Below are 15,554 nucleotides of genomic sequence, written 5' to 3'. Positions count from 1 at the left end.
GAATATAGTATCAAGTTTATTGACAGTCACATAAATGACAACAGTAATTGATTTACAATGTATACAATATAACAGCAGCAAGGAAAACTAACTGAAGTTCAATGGGGTTAATTAAGGATGACAGGCAGCCTTACAGAAAGCTATCACTAGGCCGAATCCACGTATCTGAAATGGTCACAACTCTGTTTTTCACAAAATATGCCACTTCTTCCTTGCTGCATATTTGATGAGTGTACTGCTGACTTCACTGCATTTTCGGTGACAGCCATTATAAAATTTAAACATCTTTCCCTAAATCATTTTGTTATTTTAATCTCATAAAATTTTAAAACCAACTCCCCTTTATCAAGAATGAAGTATCAATATATATATATATTGCTATTATTGTCAATACTAGTCCTACGATCCTTTCTCATACTGATGCACATATTCAAGTCAACTCTACTGTTTGGTGCTGTACAGCTCTGCAAGCTGTTCCCTTAGGATTCTATGGAATGAACAAAAAACACAGAAGGAAACTGAATGCTAAAAAAAGAAACCCTTTGTTATGATTTGAGGAACACTATCCAGGGTCACTTGCCATCATGACATCAAAGCCTATGGACCATATTTTTTCTCTGGGAGGGGGAGGCAAATAACTAAAGCACTTATTTTTTCCTAGCATTCACACATCTGCACACAGTTATACAGACTGCACCAATCATAGAATCATCATCACACAATCATTCCATTTGAATCACAGTTTTCAGTCAAGGCTAGGGCTGGAGTCCATGGATGTGTTACTGGCAGAGGATGGAGCGAAGTCTGGCGGAGAAGCAGTATTGCTGTCGAGAGGTGGCATGAGGGCTTCATCTTTGGTGGAGGTGTCCTGCCCATTCAGGTCCTTACGACACACTGGACATGTACCATGCTGCAAGGGAATGTCACTCTGAATCTTTTAATCTGTACGCCTGACCACCCCCATCCCTACCCCTTCTCCCAACAACTCCTGCACTAGAACAGAAGTGCTGAATAATTCAAATCCTGCAAAACTAGCATAAATATTAATAACAGGAAAACTGCCAAACATTTTAATTCCCATTTTGTATTAAACTGTGTTTACATGTTTAGAAAACAGTAACAGCATGTGAATTAGTCTTACCAATATTTCTTTAGACAATGTTCCAAGTTAAATTACTGTGTGCACAGGATCATTATTTAATAGAAATATCTTGTTCCTCTGTATATCATTTTGGGTCTGACATATTTTCGAGATTGTCAGGGGCAGGTGAAAAGAGGTATCTTAATGCAACCCCCAGCCCACCTCTGCTTCCCTACTGCAAAAGTTTCTAAATTTTGTTTATGATACTTTGTAGTCATCTAACAACTCAGCAGCATTTCCTTAAAACAATTATTGTGTGGAAGACAACATACCAGTTCTAGCCAACGAATAATGCATTCTTCATGATAGTGATGATCACAAGGCAAGCGCTTCACCTCTTCATCCAGGTGAAAATCCTCCATACATATAGAACACTGTAAAATATGTTCTGCACAAAGAAAAAATACTGTGACAATAGCAGGATCTTAATGGGTTACATCTTACAGATGAAACTTTTAAGCTAATATGCTTCTTGACAAATTAAAACACTTGAGAAAAAATTTCTCATAACCAGACATTTCTTTGAATAATTTTTTTAAAAACAACAGTTATCTACATATAAATTAGAAACAAAAGGCTTTTGTTCCCTTACCAACTTGACTCTCTGATATTTTAACTGTGGGGAGACCATTGATCTTTTCTGGCTCTGCTGGTGGCGGACCTGAGGATTCCAGCTGATTCAGTAGCTGTGTGAGCAAAACTCTCATTACAGGTTGAATTGAAAAATGAGATCAACAATAGTTAGAAAAAAAAGCAGTTTAAGATTTTTTTTCCTTCAAGGAGGAAGTTAATTTTACAACCAAAAGTTTCACCTGTGTGATGATGGTGTCCAGGCCTCCTGCTCCCCAGGCATAGTCAGCAGGGTTGCCATGAAGTTGGAACATGTTTCTGCCAAGAATCAAACTAAGATTTACACTGTTAATCATCCTTCATTTGACCCAGGAGCAGCAAGTAACACCTCTAAACAGTGACAAGTTCCCCAAGAAACCACACAAAGGTTTGAAAATGGAGTGTAGAGGCACCATTATAGTACCTAGTTAATGCAACATGAATGCATTCTAATAAAGAAATAAAACCCAGGGCTCAACAATTATTGTATTACAAATCTTGCAACACACTTTATCTGTGAAAAACAAACTATTAATATATTAAACATTAAATGAATTTTAGTCATGGATGAACAAGCTCTCAGATCAAAAACTGACTGATAAAAGAAGGCCCAATACATGTATTCCCACAATATTTAATCATTTGTGGGTTTTACCCAACATGATAGACTGCTGAATATGAGAGCTTACATTGGAATTCCCTGAACTGCTTGATCTCCGAGTCTGCTCAGGAAATAGCTGATAAGACTGCAACAAAATACAGATATGCTGATAATAATAAAAGAATTTATAATTCTAGATTCCCCATGTGGAAGCGAGTTCCATGCGCTGTGCATGAAAGACTATACATAAACCAAAAGTTAACCAAAAAAAGAAATGCATCCACAGCAAACACATAAATGGAAGATAATATAAGCAGCATTATTCTTAACCCTTTAAAGCTTCTCAAGTAGGTGGTTAGGCAGATTGATGAATTAAATGATCTGGCTGCCAATGGGCAACACATATGCAAACATGAGCTTTTTGGTGGCAGAAACTGACATAAAGGGTCAACATGTCTGATCCTGCAAACCTCATGAAAGATAGGCTTGCAAAAATGCACTGGCATTAAATTCATGAGAAAATGACTTGTCGATGATGATAATGAAATTCCTGATGGTCTAGGAAAGAGATATGGTTACTTTAAAGAAACAATTAGTCCCTCATTTCAGTTTATTTGTAGAGGTTATTGGAATGACTTCAGTTAAAAAGACTTACGTTACAAAGAGGTACACTGAGACTTTAAGAGTTTAAAAAAAATAAATTGCATGTGCAACAGCCTTTAATATTTAAAGTTCAGCCACACACATACAGCTGAATACTCAGATGAATTTACTCAGCAAATGAGTAAGAAACCCTGAACTTCAAAAACAAAAGTTATGATAAATGTATTGACATGTGTGTGTGTTTATGCATAGAAATGTGCAGTACAAAGTGCATTAATGAAACTTCAAGGAGGCTTCAAACATGCCTCTTACCCTTCCAAGTAGGGATTGCGAGCAGGTCTGACCAGTCTCACAGTCGGCTGCGTGCCAGATGGTCCAGGTTGCCCCTCTGACAAATTCTGTCCCTGTCCATTCCTTCGTCCAGCGTTTGAAAGGCTTTGTGATTCCATGACAAATGCTGGGCCTAGCAATGTCTGAGTCCAAAGCTACCATAAAGATTTATACCTTAAAACTTTATGGCTTTTTTAATAAAAAAAAAAATAATAATAAAACAAATGAATTTTTAAAATGTTTGACAAAAAAGACATGTTCACCTCTGCATACTCTGCTATTATATGGGGTTTAAAAAAAAACAAACTACAATTAATCATTTTCATACCTATTACTTGCAACTTTCACTCACTTGAACACTGAGAATTCTCATTATGAGAAAACTAACAACTTCTTATCAAATTTTTAAAAATTACTATAACCTTTAGAAAATGACAGGGCTGGGGTGGATGTGCATACCTCCTCAAACCGTGATGCAGGGTCCTGGGAGTTTCGACCCAAAGACGCATTAGACCCAGAACCACTAACAGTATTTGACCTGAAAACATTTTTCAGCTACTGATGATGCTTGAACAATGTAAGGTAACACAAAAACTGAGGAATATTTCTAGTATTTACCTGCAGGGGCGAGGTAAGATTGAATAGCAACAGTTAATGACTTATTTAATTTTCCAAGACTGTTATGTTTCTCAATGGATCTTAATCTTTTAAAATAGATGGAAATATTTTCGAGAAATGTTTAATTCTCCTAACCATAAAGATTTCTATTTTAAATAAAGCAATGAAAATGCAGGCACACATCTTACTACAAACACTTACAAATATTTCACAAGACATCTTCCAGGTATTTTTTATAATAATAATGAGGATTTGTATAGCGCCTTTCCAAATTTGCTCAGAGTGCTTTACATAAATTATCAACAACCATACACCTATACTCTCATATAACAGACTTGCACACTTCTACAACACAAATCATACACTAAGTAAATTACAGACACACGTTATGCACACTCATGGTCAGGAGAGGGTCACAGTAAAGTCATCATTCTGAAAAGATGTGTTTTAAGTTTGGACTTAAAGGTGATAAAAGAATCAGTGTCGAAGGCTATTAAAAGTTAACTTTGCCTACACTGTCAAAATCAACACATATATATATATAAAACGTAACAAATTATATGTGTCTATAAAGGTAAATCAATTTAAATAACCAGATCTATATTCATATAAATTCATTACAGCTTAAAGCTTACACAGTGACTTCTTCTATAAATCCACTGTTGCATGTTGGACAAGTGTAATCCTGAAATACACAATGCAACACTGATTAGCTGTGATATAATTTAGTAATTAAACATTGCTGAAGAATTCACTTTTTAAAAACGTGGGCAGGGAAAGAAGAATTAATAAAGTGTTTTAAAATGATTTGATACATCTTATTATGTCCACAGGGAAGCATATGTCATTGTTACCCCTTATTTCTTATGGCTCCTAATTTACTATTTTCTCATATTTATCTTCTGAAGCTGCCCTTCCATCTTCAAAAATATAATAAAAGCAAAATTGCCGCTATATGGTAGCTAATCACTATCTGAACCATTCAGTTCTTTTCGAAACCCCTACATATTTTATTCTCCCCGAGTACGACTGTGTTTTATGATAAAGAGAATAATAGATATTTGTGTCAACCAGAGGTGCTTATGAGTTATGCTCACGGTCTTGATGAACTATTTATGAGAATGCTTATGGAGCAAAATGATAATTATTTAATATGCAAGTGATTTCAATGTAAAACAAAATACATAACGGGGTAAAAGGGTTTGCAAAACGATCTCAACTTGAATAGAGAATTATTTTTCATAATATTTATTTAATACATCGATTTAAATACACGCAAATTGCAATAGCACTTTAGACCATATAATAATTGTATTGCTTCCTCTCACTTTCAGAGACACATGCTGATGAGATATTTCAACTGAATCAGCTCGTTCGCTAACAACACAGAACTGGCAGTTCTGCCTGTTCTAGTAATCACTTCGTCAGAATCCATAAATAATTTTTATAAGGAAAACGTAAAGATCAGACTTATCAACTCTATACTTCCAAAACAGTCAAATCCTACAGGAAGATTAGGTGTAATTTCTGTAGAACATTGATGACAGTAGAATCGACTGGAACAAGGAGGACTCTCTACAGCAGCTTCTGCCATTTTGTTTTCACAATGTGTACTACTTCCGCTGAACGATATGACGTAAAGGAGTAGGTTTTAGAAAAAAATTTAAATGAACTGATAAGTATTATCTTAGTTCTGCATCAACTAAGGCATTTTTCAAGTGTAAAGTTACATACAGCAATACAATAATGAGATAACTTGCATAATACGTGACCTCCTGATTACGTCATGGAAAAGTGTGTTGTAGTTGAAGAGTGTTCAGTGGTGAACGCATTCCTTCTTAGTTCCGTGTTATGTCTGCTGTTAGCAATGCAGTTTTTATCGAATCTGCAGCCAAGTAGCTCACATTTCTGAAAAAAACTGAGTAAATAAGGGTGTGCATAGGTATCTGGAACTGACGCTAGCATGTGTGAAAGCTTTAACATACTGTGCGCACTCTGTCGCGTCGGACTGTACGCAGTGAGTATGATCTACATATATACAGGTCCAACCTAAGAATAATATTCTTTCTGTTCACATTTATTTCCAGAGATTTATCTCTAGATTTAAGGTGGCATCATTAATAAAAACGAATAATTTTATATTTTTCTGATATTCCTCGACCGACTGCCCATTTTTAAATGGGCGTGGTCAAATTGAGGCAATTCTAAATCGTATTCAGATACAATAGGACCTCATGGATTGCATGAGTTTTTAATCGTTCGAACGTTTTATTAACTTATTCTGTGTTTTGTTCTGTCTGCCCATAAGATGCATCGTGGATATACTAATTAACGATTTAACATTTCCTGTTGCACTGCCTGTACATTATCTTCAAGTTTAGCATTATCAAATAATGCTTGATAAGATATATCTGTCTTTCCTATTTTGCCACTAACTGCTAGCAGCGGTTTTTATTTTTCAATCTATCACTTAAGTTTATAAATGCAAGGTGTCAATGCAGTGAGATAATAAAACATGATGTATTCTTGATATCCCTTTCTTAACTTGACAGGTTAACGGGTGATTTTTGGTGATGAAGCAAGTGAAACCACCAAATAACTTGCATACTTGGTGTCTTTTGCCTCCCTGTCTCTGCCTTTTGGTCTTATAGGATACTGTCACAAATTATGATGTCAGCATTTGCCTGGCTTTGTTGGTTTTGTTCATTAGGAGTCACCAGCAGCATTTTAGCATGGAAAAAAAAACATGTTTCTGAGTAATGTACAAAACATAGCCTGTGACCTAACCATTGATGATAGGAATATTTGGTGAGAATTGGACAAACTGTTTCTAAACAAAACAACATTAGGGGTGCTTTTTGGGTCATTTTTCTAACCCTGACTCATTATAGTCATCATATAAGTGAAAGGATAAGCCAGGTTTTTTTTGTTCTTATTTATGTTGGAGTGAACTGATAGGATTTAAAAATTTTGATACTTGAGAGGTGGTGAACAGGATGGCACATGCAGTTTTTAGAATATTGTGGGATCTTGTGAAACATATTGGTATATGAAATTACAATTTTGACATGCGCTACACAGAGAAGTGTTAATGTGCATTTACTAAACAGAGCAAATTTAGATGACATAATTTGAGAGGGCATCCTTTGTGGGTGGAAAAACAAAAGGGTGGGAAGAGTGAGCAAATCATATGGCGGCTGGTACTTCTGCGGTTTTTATCTCCCACTTAAAATGTTGTGCCCCTATTGCCATATATGAGTAGTCAGTCAGTTCTTCTTTCCTGGTTGCACTTTATATCCTTTGTCATATGCAAGCTGCAAACTCTGCTGTATGGTATGGATTGGCAGCTGATCCCTAAAGCTTGACATCTACAGAGGTTAGATGGGGCCAGACCTTTTGTCGTTCTTGTTGGTAGAGTGAACAGTATTGCAGAAAATGCTATGATGGTCTGCTTCTCCAAACGGGAACGTGGCTGAAGTTTTTATGCCAATTTTCTTGAGGTGTCTGTTAGGGTAGTTGCCCAGTGTTGCAGGAGTTAATGCCAGTCACCAATACAGTGAGGATTGGCTGTCCTTGGTTTAGATTTCATCTTGAGCATGCTGTTCTTTCTCTGCATGTGCCATCTGTCGACAAGGCCAGCTGCTTTGTCATGATAGAGTCTTAGTTTCTTGCTTGACGTTGAAACACCAAACACCAAACACTCTTGAAGTGGCTGTTGAGGTTGCATTGTCTGGTCATCAGGGAGAATGTCAGCATTTTTCATAGAGTGCCAATTAGTGAAGCGTGTCTATGTTGTGTGCCAGTTTTGTTTGCATCTGTTAGCAGTTAGTGTGCTTACTTCCTTTTATGGCAGACTTGATGTTGGCTGCTGTTGGCTGCTGCCCTCTTTTGGCAGCTGGTCTGCCCTCTCATTTCCAGCAACCCATGTACGTGTGTGCTGGTATCCACTTCAGAACAGTCTTGGCTTTTTTTAATCCACTTGTTTATGTTGTTTGTTGTGGGCTGCCTTATCTGGTTGGTTTGGTGAGTGGTTGTAGGGCTGAGAGTGAGTTTGTGAAGAATGCTTTCTTGGGCTGTGGTTTGTCCTGCTGTAGAAGAGTCTGTTGTGATAAGTATCAGAACTTCTCCTTCTAGAATCTAGATGGAGCACAATCTGCCACCATGTGCTGACATGAAGACTGGTGGCTGGCCAGGGATTTTTATGTAAACACTGCATCCACCTTTTTTATAGTACTCTCATCTGATTGTAGATATGTGTTAAAGAACATCAAGAGTACAAACATATCACTATAGCTAGTACCTTAGCTAGTGTACACATTCTGGAATTTAGTTGATGTTAACCAGACAGTGCTAACCCTCCTGTGTTGCTGATTAGTAACATAAGCTTGAAATTTCACTTTCTGTATTAAATAGAATAAAGTATATGCAGTACCAGTGAGTTGTCTGGATGACATCCTTTCAAATATTTGAGCTCTTTAAGTCCTTTGTCCTCTGTTCACATATATTCTCTCTCATGCTCTTGCTCAAATTACAGTTATCATTGTTTATCAATCAAGGTTCAAGAGCATTTGTTTCTAATTTCCTGTTTCAGCTGTACCGGCGTCTTTGTTGTAAGGGTCCAAACCCAACGCGACCTAACTTCAGTATTCTGTGCATTGGACTGGAGGGATGTGGAAAAAGCTCAATTTTAGCTGTGCTTAGTGGTGATGACTTGCATAAAATTGAACCAACTGTGGGTAAGGTTTGTCAGTATGCAAGATTTAGAATAGTATTTGTTTATGATAATCATCAATATATTTCTGTACTGGATTTAGCGTGTATCTTGCTTCTATTACACGCATACACATGTGCATGATAGCACATATGTATACATCTGCATGTTTCATATACATGTACAGTGCTCAGAAGTAGTGACAGCTCACAGGAAATGAGAAATTATCCACCCAGATAGAAACCACTTAAATTCCAAATAGAATTGGTCTAAATTAAAATTTTTCAGTGTTTGACAAACTACTGAAATTTCTGTGTACCGAACTGGTTAGTGCTGGACAGGCTCTTCAACAGAGAGAAGGATGGGCATTTAGTATAGAGGCAGTTACCACTTCCATTAATATAATATTCGTATATGCATATTATATATCTTTGAACTGTTATATGCTATGTTATATGCCACTCTATTATGATTATTATCATTATTCACACTGTCAGAAGGGGGAGATTTTGGGGGTAGTATGTTTGGCTTCAGAACAGAGTGTCATAGGTTGGAGGTTCACTGAGCCCAGTGACTGAAATACTTTTGACACATCCAGTAGATCTCCCTGCTTACCTGGCAGATCATCCCCTGCCCTCCAGTAAAGTTCTTCCCACCCAGCTGTGACAAATAACTGATTCATCAAGCAAATTAACAGGTGACAGGAGGAAACTGTAGGGGGTTAATCTTCCATAGAGTGTCTTAGAGATGATGAACCACTTACAGTTTACTGTTCCTATGACCATTAGAGTGTACCAGTGGGGCAATAGTTAGCGCCTGTCATGAGTTCAGCTCTCCTCTTGGGCATGCTGCGCTTTCTCTGAATGTGGCATCTGTTTTTGATGCCTTCTATGATCTAGCCTTAGTTGCTGACTTCGCATAAAACATCAATCTCCCTCCCCTTCCCCCATGGCCACTAGGTTATGAAACCTAGCCTGCTTAGTTTTTTTTCTTCCATCAGCTTGTTTGTTTTCTGCAATGTACTATAATTTGAGTTGTATGTTGTGCATTATCTGGAAAGGTTAAGGGAGACCCACATTGACATGTAGCTCATGCTGCTGACATGTAGTTCATGCTGGTGGCATGTAGTGTGAACATGTAGGGCATTTGTATCTCAATACTCATTGTTAACTAGTCTTAAATGAAGAACATATCTTCAGCAAAGCTTAGATTTAGTAAAGTGTTATATGTATATATGTTATATGATTTTTTTTTTCAGGCTTCAGCATCAAGGCATTGCTTTTTGAAGACTGCATCTTAGAAGTCAAAGAATTGGGAGGTTAGTCGAGTGTTGCAAGAAGTCATTAGGGTTGAAACATGTCATTGTTATGACTACCACCAGCTCTTTCTGGCAACTAGAACATTTCTCTAGAATTCTTGTATTTTATCGAAAATTGAAAGTGGAGAAATGTGTAAAAAAAAAAAAATTAAAGCTAACCATAACTTAAAGCTTGAGGGGAAGGGTTTGAAAGTTTTGTTGATGTTTAGAGAATAATCAATATTATGTAATTAAGCATTATATATACTTAGTTTTGTGGTAATATTGAGAGGCAGACTTAATCTTGAGTATATGGATGGGTGTTTGAAGGAGTAAGTTTTATTTAAATTTCTGTGGCACATGTTCATTTTGTGAGTAGACTTTGTACTGTATCATTTCTTATCTAGTCTGTGTATGATTTATGTAAAGCGCTATGAGGAAATGGAAAGGCACTATATAAATCCTCATCATTAATATCTGTGTACTGTACTTTATCAAAGTATGTGAACAGATCTTGTGTGCCATTGTGTTTATGATTCTTTCTGTAGTGTTTCAATGGCTGGCTGCTTTTTTTTTTTTTTATAAGTGCTAGACTTAAGTGCAAGTTTCATCTATAAGTGCACATGATTGCATATTGCATGCCAGCCATCCTTGACAACCTTGGCTTTTAATCATTAGTGACCTGTTTTATCACTCTTGCTATGCCTATCCAGACTTCTTGCATCATGCCACTTCCTGCTTTGCCCAGTATTGATGTACAGACATCTAAGGCATCATGTGAATTGCAACACTCTAGGGACAAGCTTGGCCACAGAACTTTTAAAAAATGCAATGTTTACTTTAGATTCTATTTCAGGACATTTTCAAGTAAATACAAGGTTCTGTCTATAGCTGAACAAGCTAATGTTATACCATTATAACATTATATAAAAGTTGGAACTTCCATTTGGGTACATTTAGCTCAATTTCATGAATGTTGAAGCACAAGTATCAGGCTCCTGAAAGTTGACAGAACAGTCCAGAAAGGAAATATAACAGACTGTAGTTAAGTGTATGCTTTTCAGTTATTTCTTAGTTGCTAGTACTACATAAAACACAACCAACCAACCAGTCCTTAGTTTTTATTAGTTAAACAGTTTGTTATAACCTTGTCATGTATGTAGGCTTTTGGTCATGAGGACTTGAATTTAAGTGGAATGTATTGATTTATTGCTATTATGAATATCACTTAGCTTGCTTCATTACAGGTAAATGCATTAGGGACACTTGTTGTTATCTGCAGGTGGGGATAAAGTGCGGCCCTATTGGGACCGCTACTTCCAAGTCTTTCAAGGAATCATTTTTGTGGTGAACAGTGGGGCTAGTGAAGAGGACCTAACCCTAGCCAAGTCTGAACTCTACAAAGCCCTGAAACATACACAGCTACGAGGGCTCCCATTGCTTGTCTTGGGAAATTTCTCTGATGTGGCAGGGTCACGTTCTGCTGAAGATGTAAGTCACAAGTGATGTAGTAGACTGTGGTAGCTCTGCTTGGCACTGGATGAGAAATGTTTAGAGAGTTTGATGAAACGGCTACCTTTTTTGGTCTTATTAGTGGAATTATGTATGTATTTGTTTCCAAGGACAAGCTTTAGTAATTTTTTATTTCCATAGGATCTCAAAGTGTCATCTTGGGGAAGATGAAGGTGTCTCCATGAAGATTCATGCTGTGTATATCATCGCACTTTGCCCCAGAGGTGTTTAACACATGATACTTTTTTTGGTCTTATCAGCCTCAGATGGGTTTTTTGTGTGTTGCAGCTCATAAAACTGCTGGAGTTAGAGAAGGACGTTGGCGATGCCAGGCAATGGTACCTGCATTCCTGCAACATTCACGACAAGGACAGGCTGCAGGAAATATTCCAGAATTTCAACAAAATTCTCACAGAAAACCTTGAGAGAGAAATAGAGAAGAGAAAAAGTAATTCTCCCACCCACAGTCAGCGTCTTTAGCAGAGACATGATTTGTTTAAAACACATTTTTGTGATAAGAGTAGGATGAAGAGAAAGGATTGGGTGCTGTGTTCTGACCGAGATTTTATGGGCTTCAAAGGAAACTTTAGCCTGTTGTTTTTTCTTTATATGAGATGCATGCCTTACCTTTAAAATGACAAATCTTACATACAAAAAGTACTCGAGTATCTTATGACTTTTCCTTAGATCTGTTGAAAAGATACTTTAAAGATCTGTTGACCTTGTTGTGTTATCTCTCATGAGTAAGAAATTCATGGGTAATTTGCATTCAGAGACTCATTACTTAGAAAAATATCCAGATATTTGCTCAAGTTCTGCTTTTCATTTATCCTTTAAAAATCATCTAAGTAGCCATCAGCATGAGGTCAAACCATTATGGGAGGATGGGGAGAATAATTTTAAATCAGTGTAATTTTTTTTAAGTTTTTTTTAACTTATGGTATAGACTGTAAAGGTAAAATGACAGATCAACATGTTGGCTCCAGTTGTTGACAATATCCAACATTTGACCATAGCATACAATCAGGGGTCAGTATTTCAAAGTGAAACCCCACAAGTTCAGCATTTTAATAGCTGAAGATTCAGTTTTATTCTTTTTGGATCCTGTATTCTCTTACAAACAGCAGCACATATGTGTCGATCTGTTTAAACACTTGGCTTGAACTAGAGTGCACGTTTGATTTCTTTTGCATTTTCTTCAAACATCCCATCTAGCTTGATACTGTATCTTCTCAGGAATATCTATATGTATATATATCAGTAAACTTATTTCCAATATTCTCTACCTTTTTCTACTTTAAATTTATGTCTTGATGTTGTAAATAAACCTTATGCAGATCTTCCTATTTTATCATCAAACCATGTCCAGAATATGTTAGAGCTGATTGCCCAAATTGCATCAAGTTATTGATTTGGCTGTATTAAGGAATTTGCAGCCGTCACAAAAAAGTGGTTAAAAAGCTGCAAACTATGAGCATATTCTTGTCTTTTTTCTCCATTAAATTACTTTACCAATGATAACATTTGCTATAGATTAGAGTTTTCTGTTGTTAAAGAATATATTCTTATCCCAGATGGGTCATTTTTTAATTATGTGTGCAACCTTTTTTTTATTTAAGTTTGTGGTGGTGTCATGATAGGCCTGACTGTATATCACCATAGAATTGCTTAGACACCAAAGTCTGTCCATAAGTTAAATTGTTTGGTGCATGGCACGAACTTTTTAGAACAAGTCAGTTGTACTTAAAAATGTGCATAGAAATTTTGTACAAAGTAATTTGCTTTCAATTAATTGCTTCGTTAAGTATTCAATCTTCTGCAATGGTAAGACACTAACTGTAGCTGAGGAAGCAGATTTGGATTTTCTGTTTTTATGTGTGTATTTTTTTCTTTCTTTTGATGCCCAGTTTATTTTAAGATTTCACTCGTTGAACACTTACACTAATTTTCTGTTTAGATCAAAGTCAACTATATGCCAGCCAAAGATCCCAATCTTGGTTTCTAAGTTCTTTTTAATGGACTGACGTACTGGCAGCAATATCCCCCATCACTATTAGGCATTCACTGATGCACGATTGGAGGAGACTTTTAAAATTTCCACATAATACACAAAGATCATGGAATGAAAAAGTATAGTATAGTCTTTTTTTTTTTTAAAAAGCTGAGATTCTCCAACAGTTCTTAAACAGCATTCAAGCTGTTGGACAAATTTCTATACATTTTACTTGTGATCAAAACCCATACACTACTCCCTATCTGAACATGGATAAAACATTTTCTCATAAACTGTATACAACAAATTGGCTTCTCTTATTACATGGTCTTTGTGCATCGTGTGGAAATTTAAAAAAAATCTCCAATTGTAATGTTAGACTGTAATTGTTACAGAGCAAAAACAGAAGTGTGCATGCGTGGGAAAAAAACAACACTCCTTCCTTTTTTTAATATTGAACATTGGAAGACAATTATGCACAAAACCATCAGCATGGCAGCTATAATATTGGAATTGTTTTTATATTGCTGTGCTGTACATTTTTGTCATTTTTATTTTCAGACTCCACTTCTGATAACTACATTTTGATTTTTTTTTTTTCATAGGGCGGGATGATGTCATTTATAGACAGTCTGTTCTATGCTTTTTGATAGAGCCACCTCCATGACTCATTTCCTCTGGCTCGATAATGTATGTTTGATGTTTAAAACAGTGTGATAAAATTTTACATGTTGCTATTAACTTGTTTTATAACAAAAACTGGTTGAGACTGATGAAAACAGGGTTGGCTGTGAAACTTTACAGTTACTCCTGCAGTGAAGGGTAGTTTAACAAGCTTTTTGTGACAAAACTGTGCCTATTAGGTCTCAATGACCAAGTAGCAAAGAATTTTTGCTTGTCGTGGCTTAACATTTTTTTCCAGCTGACATTTACATTTGTGGCCTCGGTTACAAAAATTTAAGCCTGCAGATATTTTTGCAGTGATCTGCTTGAGCCCTTCCTTCTACAGGAAGTAAAACAATTGGCTGCATTTTCACCCCCAAAATAAATCACTAATAATTTGCTGTGTTTGCTTTAGCAATGTGATCCAACAATTTAAGTTTCAGTTTTGTTTGTTTTTGTTTTTGTTTTTTTTTTGCCTTATTGAGAATCAAGTGTACATAATCCATGTGGCTGAGCTGTAGAGTTCATGATGTAATCATTTGTGGCTGGGCCATCTTGTTGAGCATTTACCTGTTCAGTAATCTGCTAACCCCCTTCTCCAACCTCCACCTGTTTGCTCTTATGTATGGAAAATGCTTCCATAGAAAATTTTTGCCTCATTTTGCAATTATTACCATGACTAAGCTTCATATTGTGTATTTTTTCTGGGACAGTTACAGTGCACAGTGATGTTTTTTTAATTGTTCTATTGCTGTTTAATAGCTGTGTTCTTTACTTTATTTACAGATGTAAATAACTCATTTTCTCTGCATCATTGACCCATTCATGTTTGTGCCAGAGAAGATGCCACAGAACAGTGTTAGGAACACATATTTGCCAGCAGAATAGCACAGTTTGGTTCCATTTCCTTATTTATCTTCATCATAAAGCAAAGAAAACTTGTTGATGTCTGTGTCAGAATGGTAGAATTTTGCTCCAGAATATTATGAAGTGTTTGCCTTCAGTCTGCTTGTATATTGGGTGGAGGGTGAGGGAGGGTGAAAAACTTGATGTATGAGACAGTAAATGAATATAAATGAGTGAGAGAGAGAAAGAAAGCAAAAGTTCCTGACTGTTTTTGCAGTAATTATGGTTTACAAAGATACATTTCCCTGGTGGAAGGAGTATGGTGGACTTTGCCAGTCATATAAATATATACATCATATATTTTTACAGATGCCAACTTTGTCACTCATGCCAACGGTGTCTTTTTTTTTTTTTTAAGTGACGGTCAATATTGTGATAATTTTGATGCTAGTGTGCTATGGTAGCATGCTAACACTTTCTGAAATTCATAAACACATTGCTAGTTTTTTTATTTTTAGATGTTTGCTCTCCTACACCCACCATAAATATTCAACGTGTTTTTGATGGTTTGTTAGTGTTAAAATGACCAGGTTATTTTAGATTTCGTGCATGCTTTAAAAAAAAAAAGGA

The 15,554-nt window shown here is 36.3% G+C and overlaps 2 protein-coding genes across 2 annotated transcripts; one reads left to right on the top strand and one right to left on the bottom strand.

Annotated features, from left to right (window-relative positions):
• LOC112553699 (E3 ubiquitin-protein ligase RNF115-like) lies at window positions 1-5,533 on the bottom strand. Its single transcript, XM_025221090.1, has 9 exons — window positions 5,410-5,533; window positions 4,538-4,587; window positions 3,744-3,822; window positions 3,267-3,439; window positions 2,440-2,496; window positions 1,954-2,029; window positions 1,734-1,827; window positions 1,414-1,529; window positions 1-910 (listed from the first exon to the last, which is right to left on the bottom strand). Exons 1-9 carry the CDS (start codon window positions 5,494-5,496, stop codon window positions 746-748), a joined length of 897 nt encoding a protein of 298 aa, XP_025076875.1. The 5' UTR covers window positions 5,497-5,533; the 3' UTR covers window positions 1-745.
• A 163-nt stretch (window positions 5,534-5,696) lies between these two features.
• On the top strand, window positions 5,697-15,551 carry LOC112553701 (ADP-ribosylation factor-like protein 15). Its single transcript, XM_025221091.1, has 5 exons — window positions 5,697-5,919; window positions 8,494-8,638; window positions 9,872-9,931; window positions 11,193-11,401; window positions 11,711-15,551. The coding sequence occupies exons 1-5, from the start codon at window positions 5,866-5,868 to the stop codon at window positions 11,900-11,902; spliced, it is 660 nt and encodes a 219-aa protein (XP_025076876.1). The 5' UTR covers window positions 5,697-5,865; the 3' UTR covers window positions 11,903-15,551.
• The last annotated feature ends 3 nt before the right edge of the window (window positions 15,552-15,554 follow it).

The sequence above is a fragment of the Pomacea canaliculata genome, linkage group LG13, assembly GCF_003073045.1.
Source record: "Pomacea canaliculata isolate SZHN2017 linkage group LG13, ASM307304v1, whole genome shotgun sequence".
Taxonomy (NCBI): Eukaryota; Metazoa; Mollusca; class Gastropoda; order Architaenioglossa; family Ampullariidae; genus Pomacea; species Pomacea canaliculata.
This window is presented reverse-complemented; position numbering and strand designations above follow the sequence as displayed.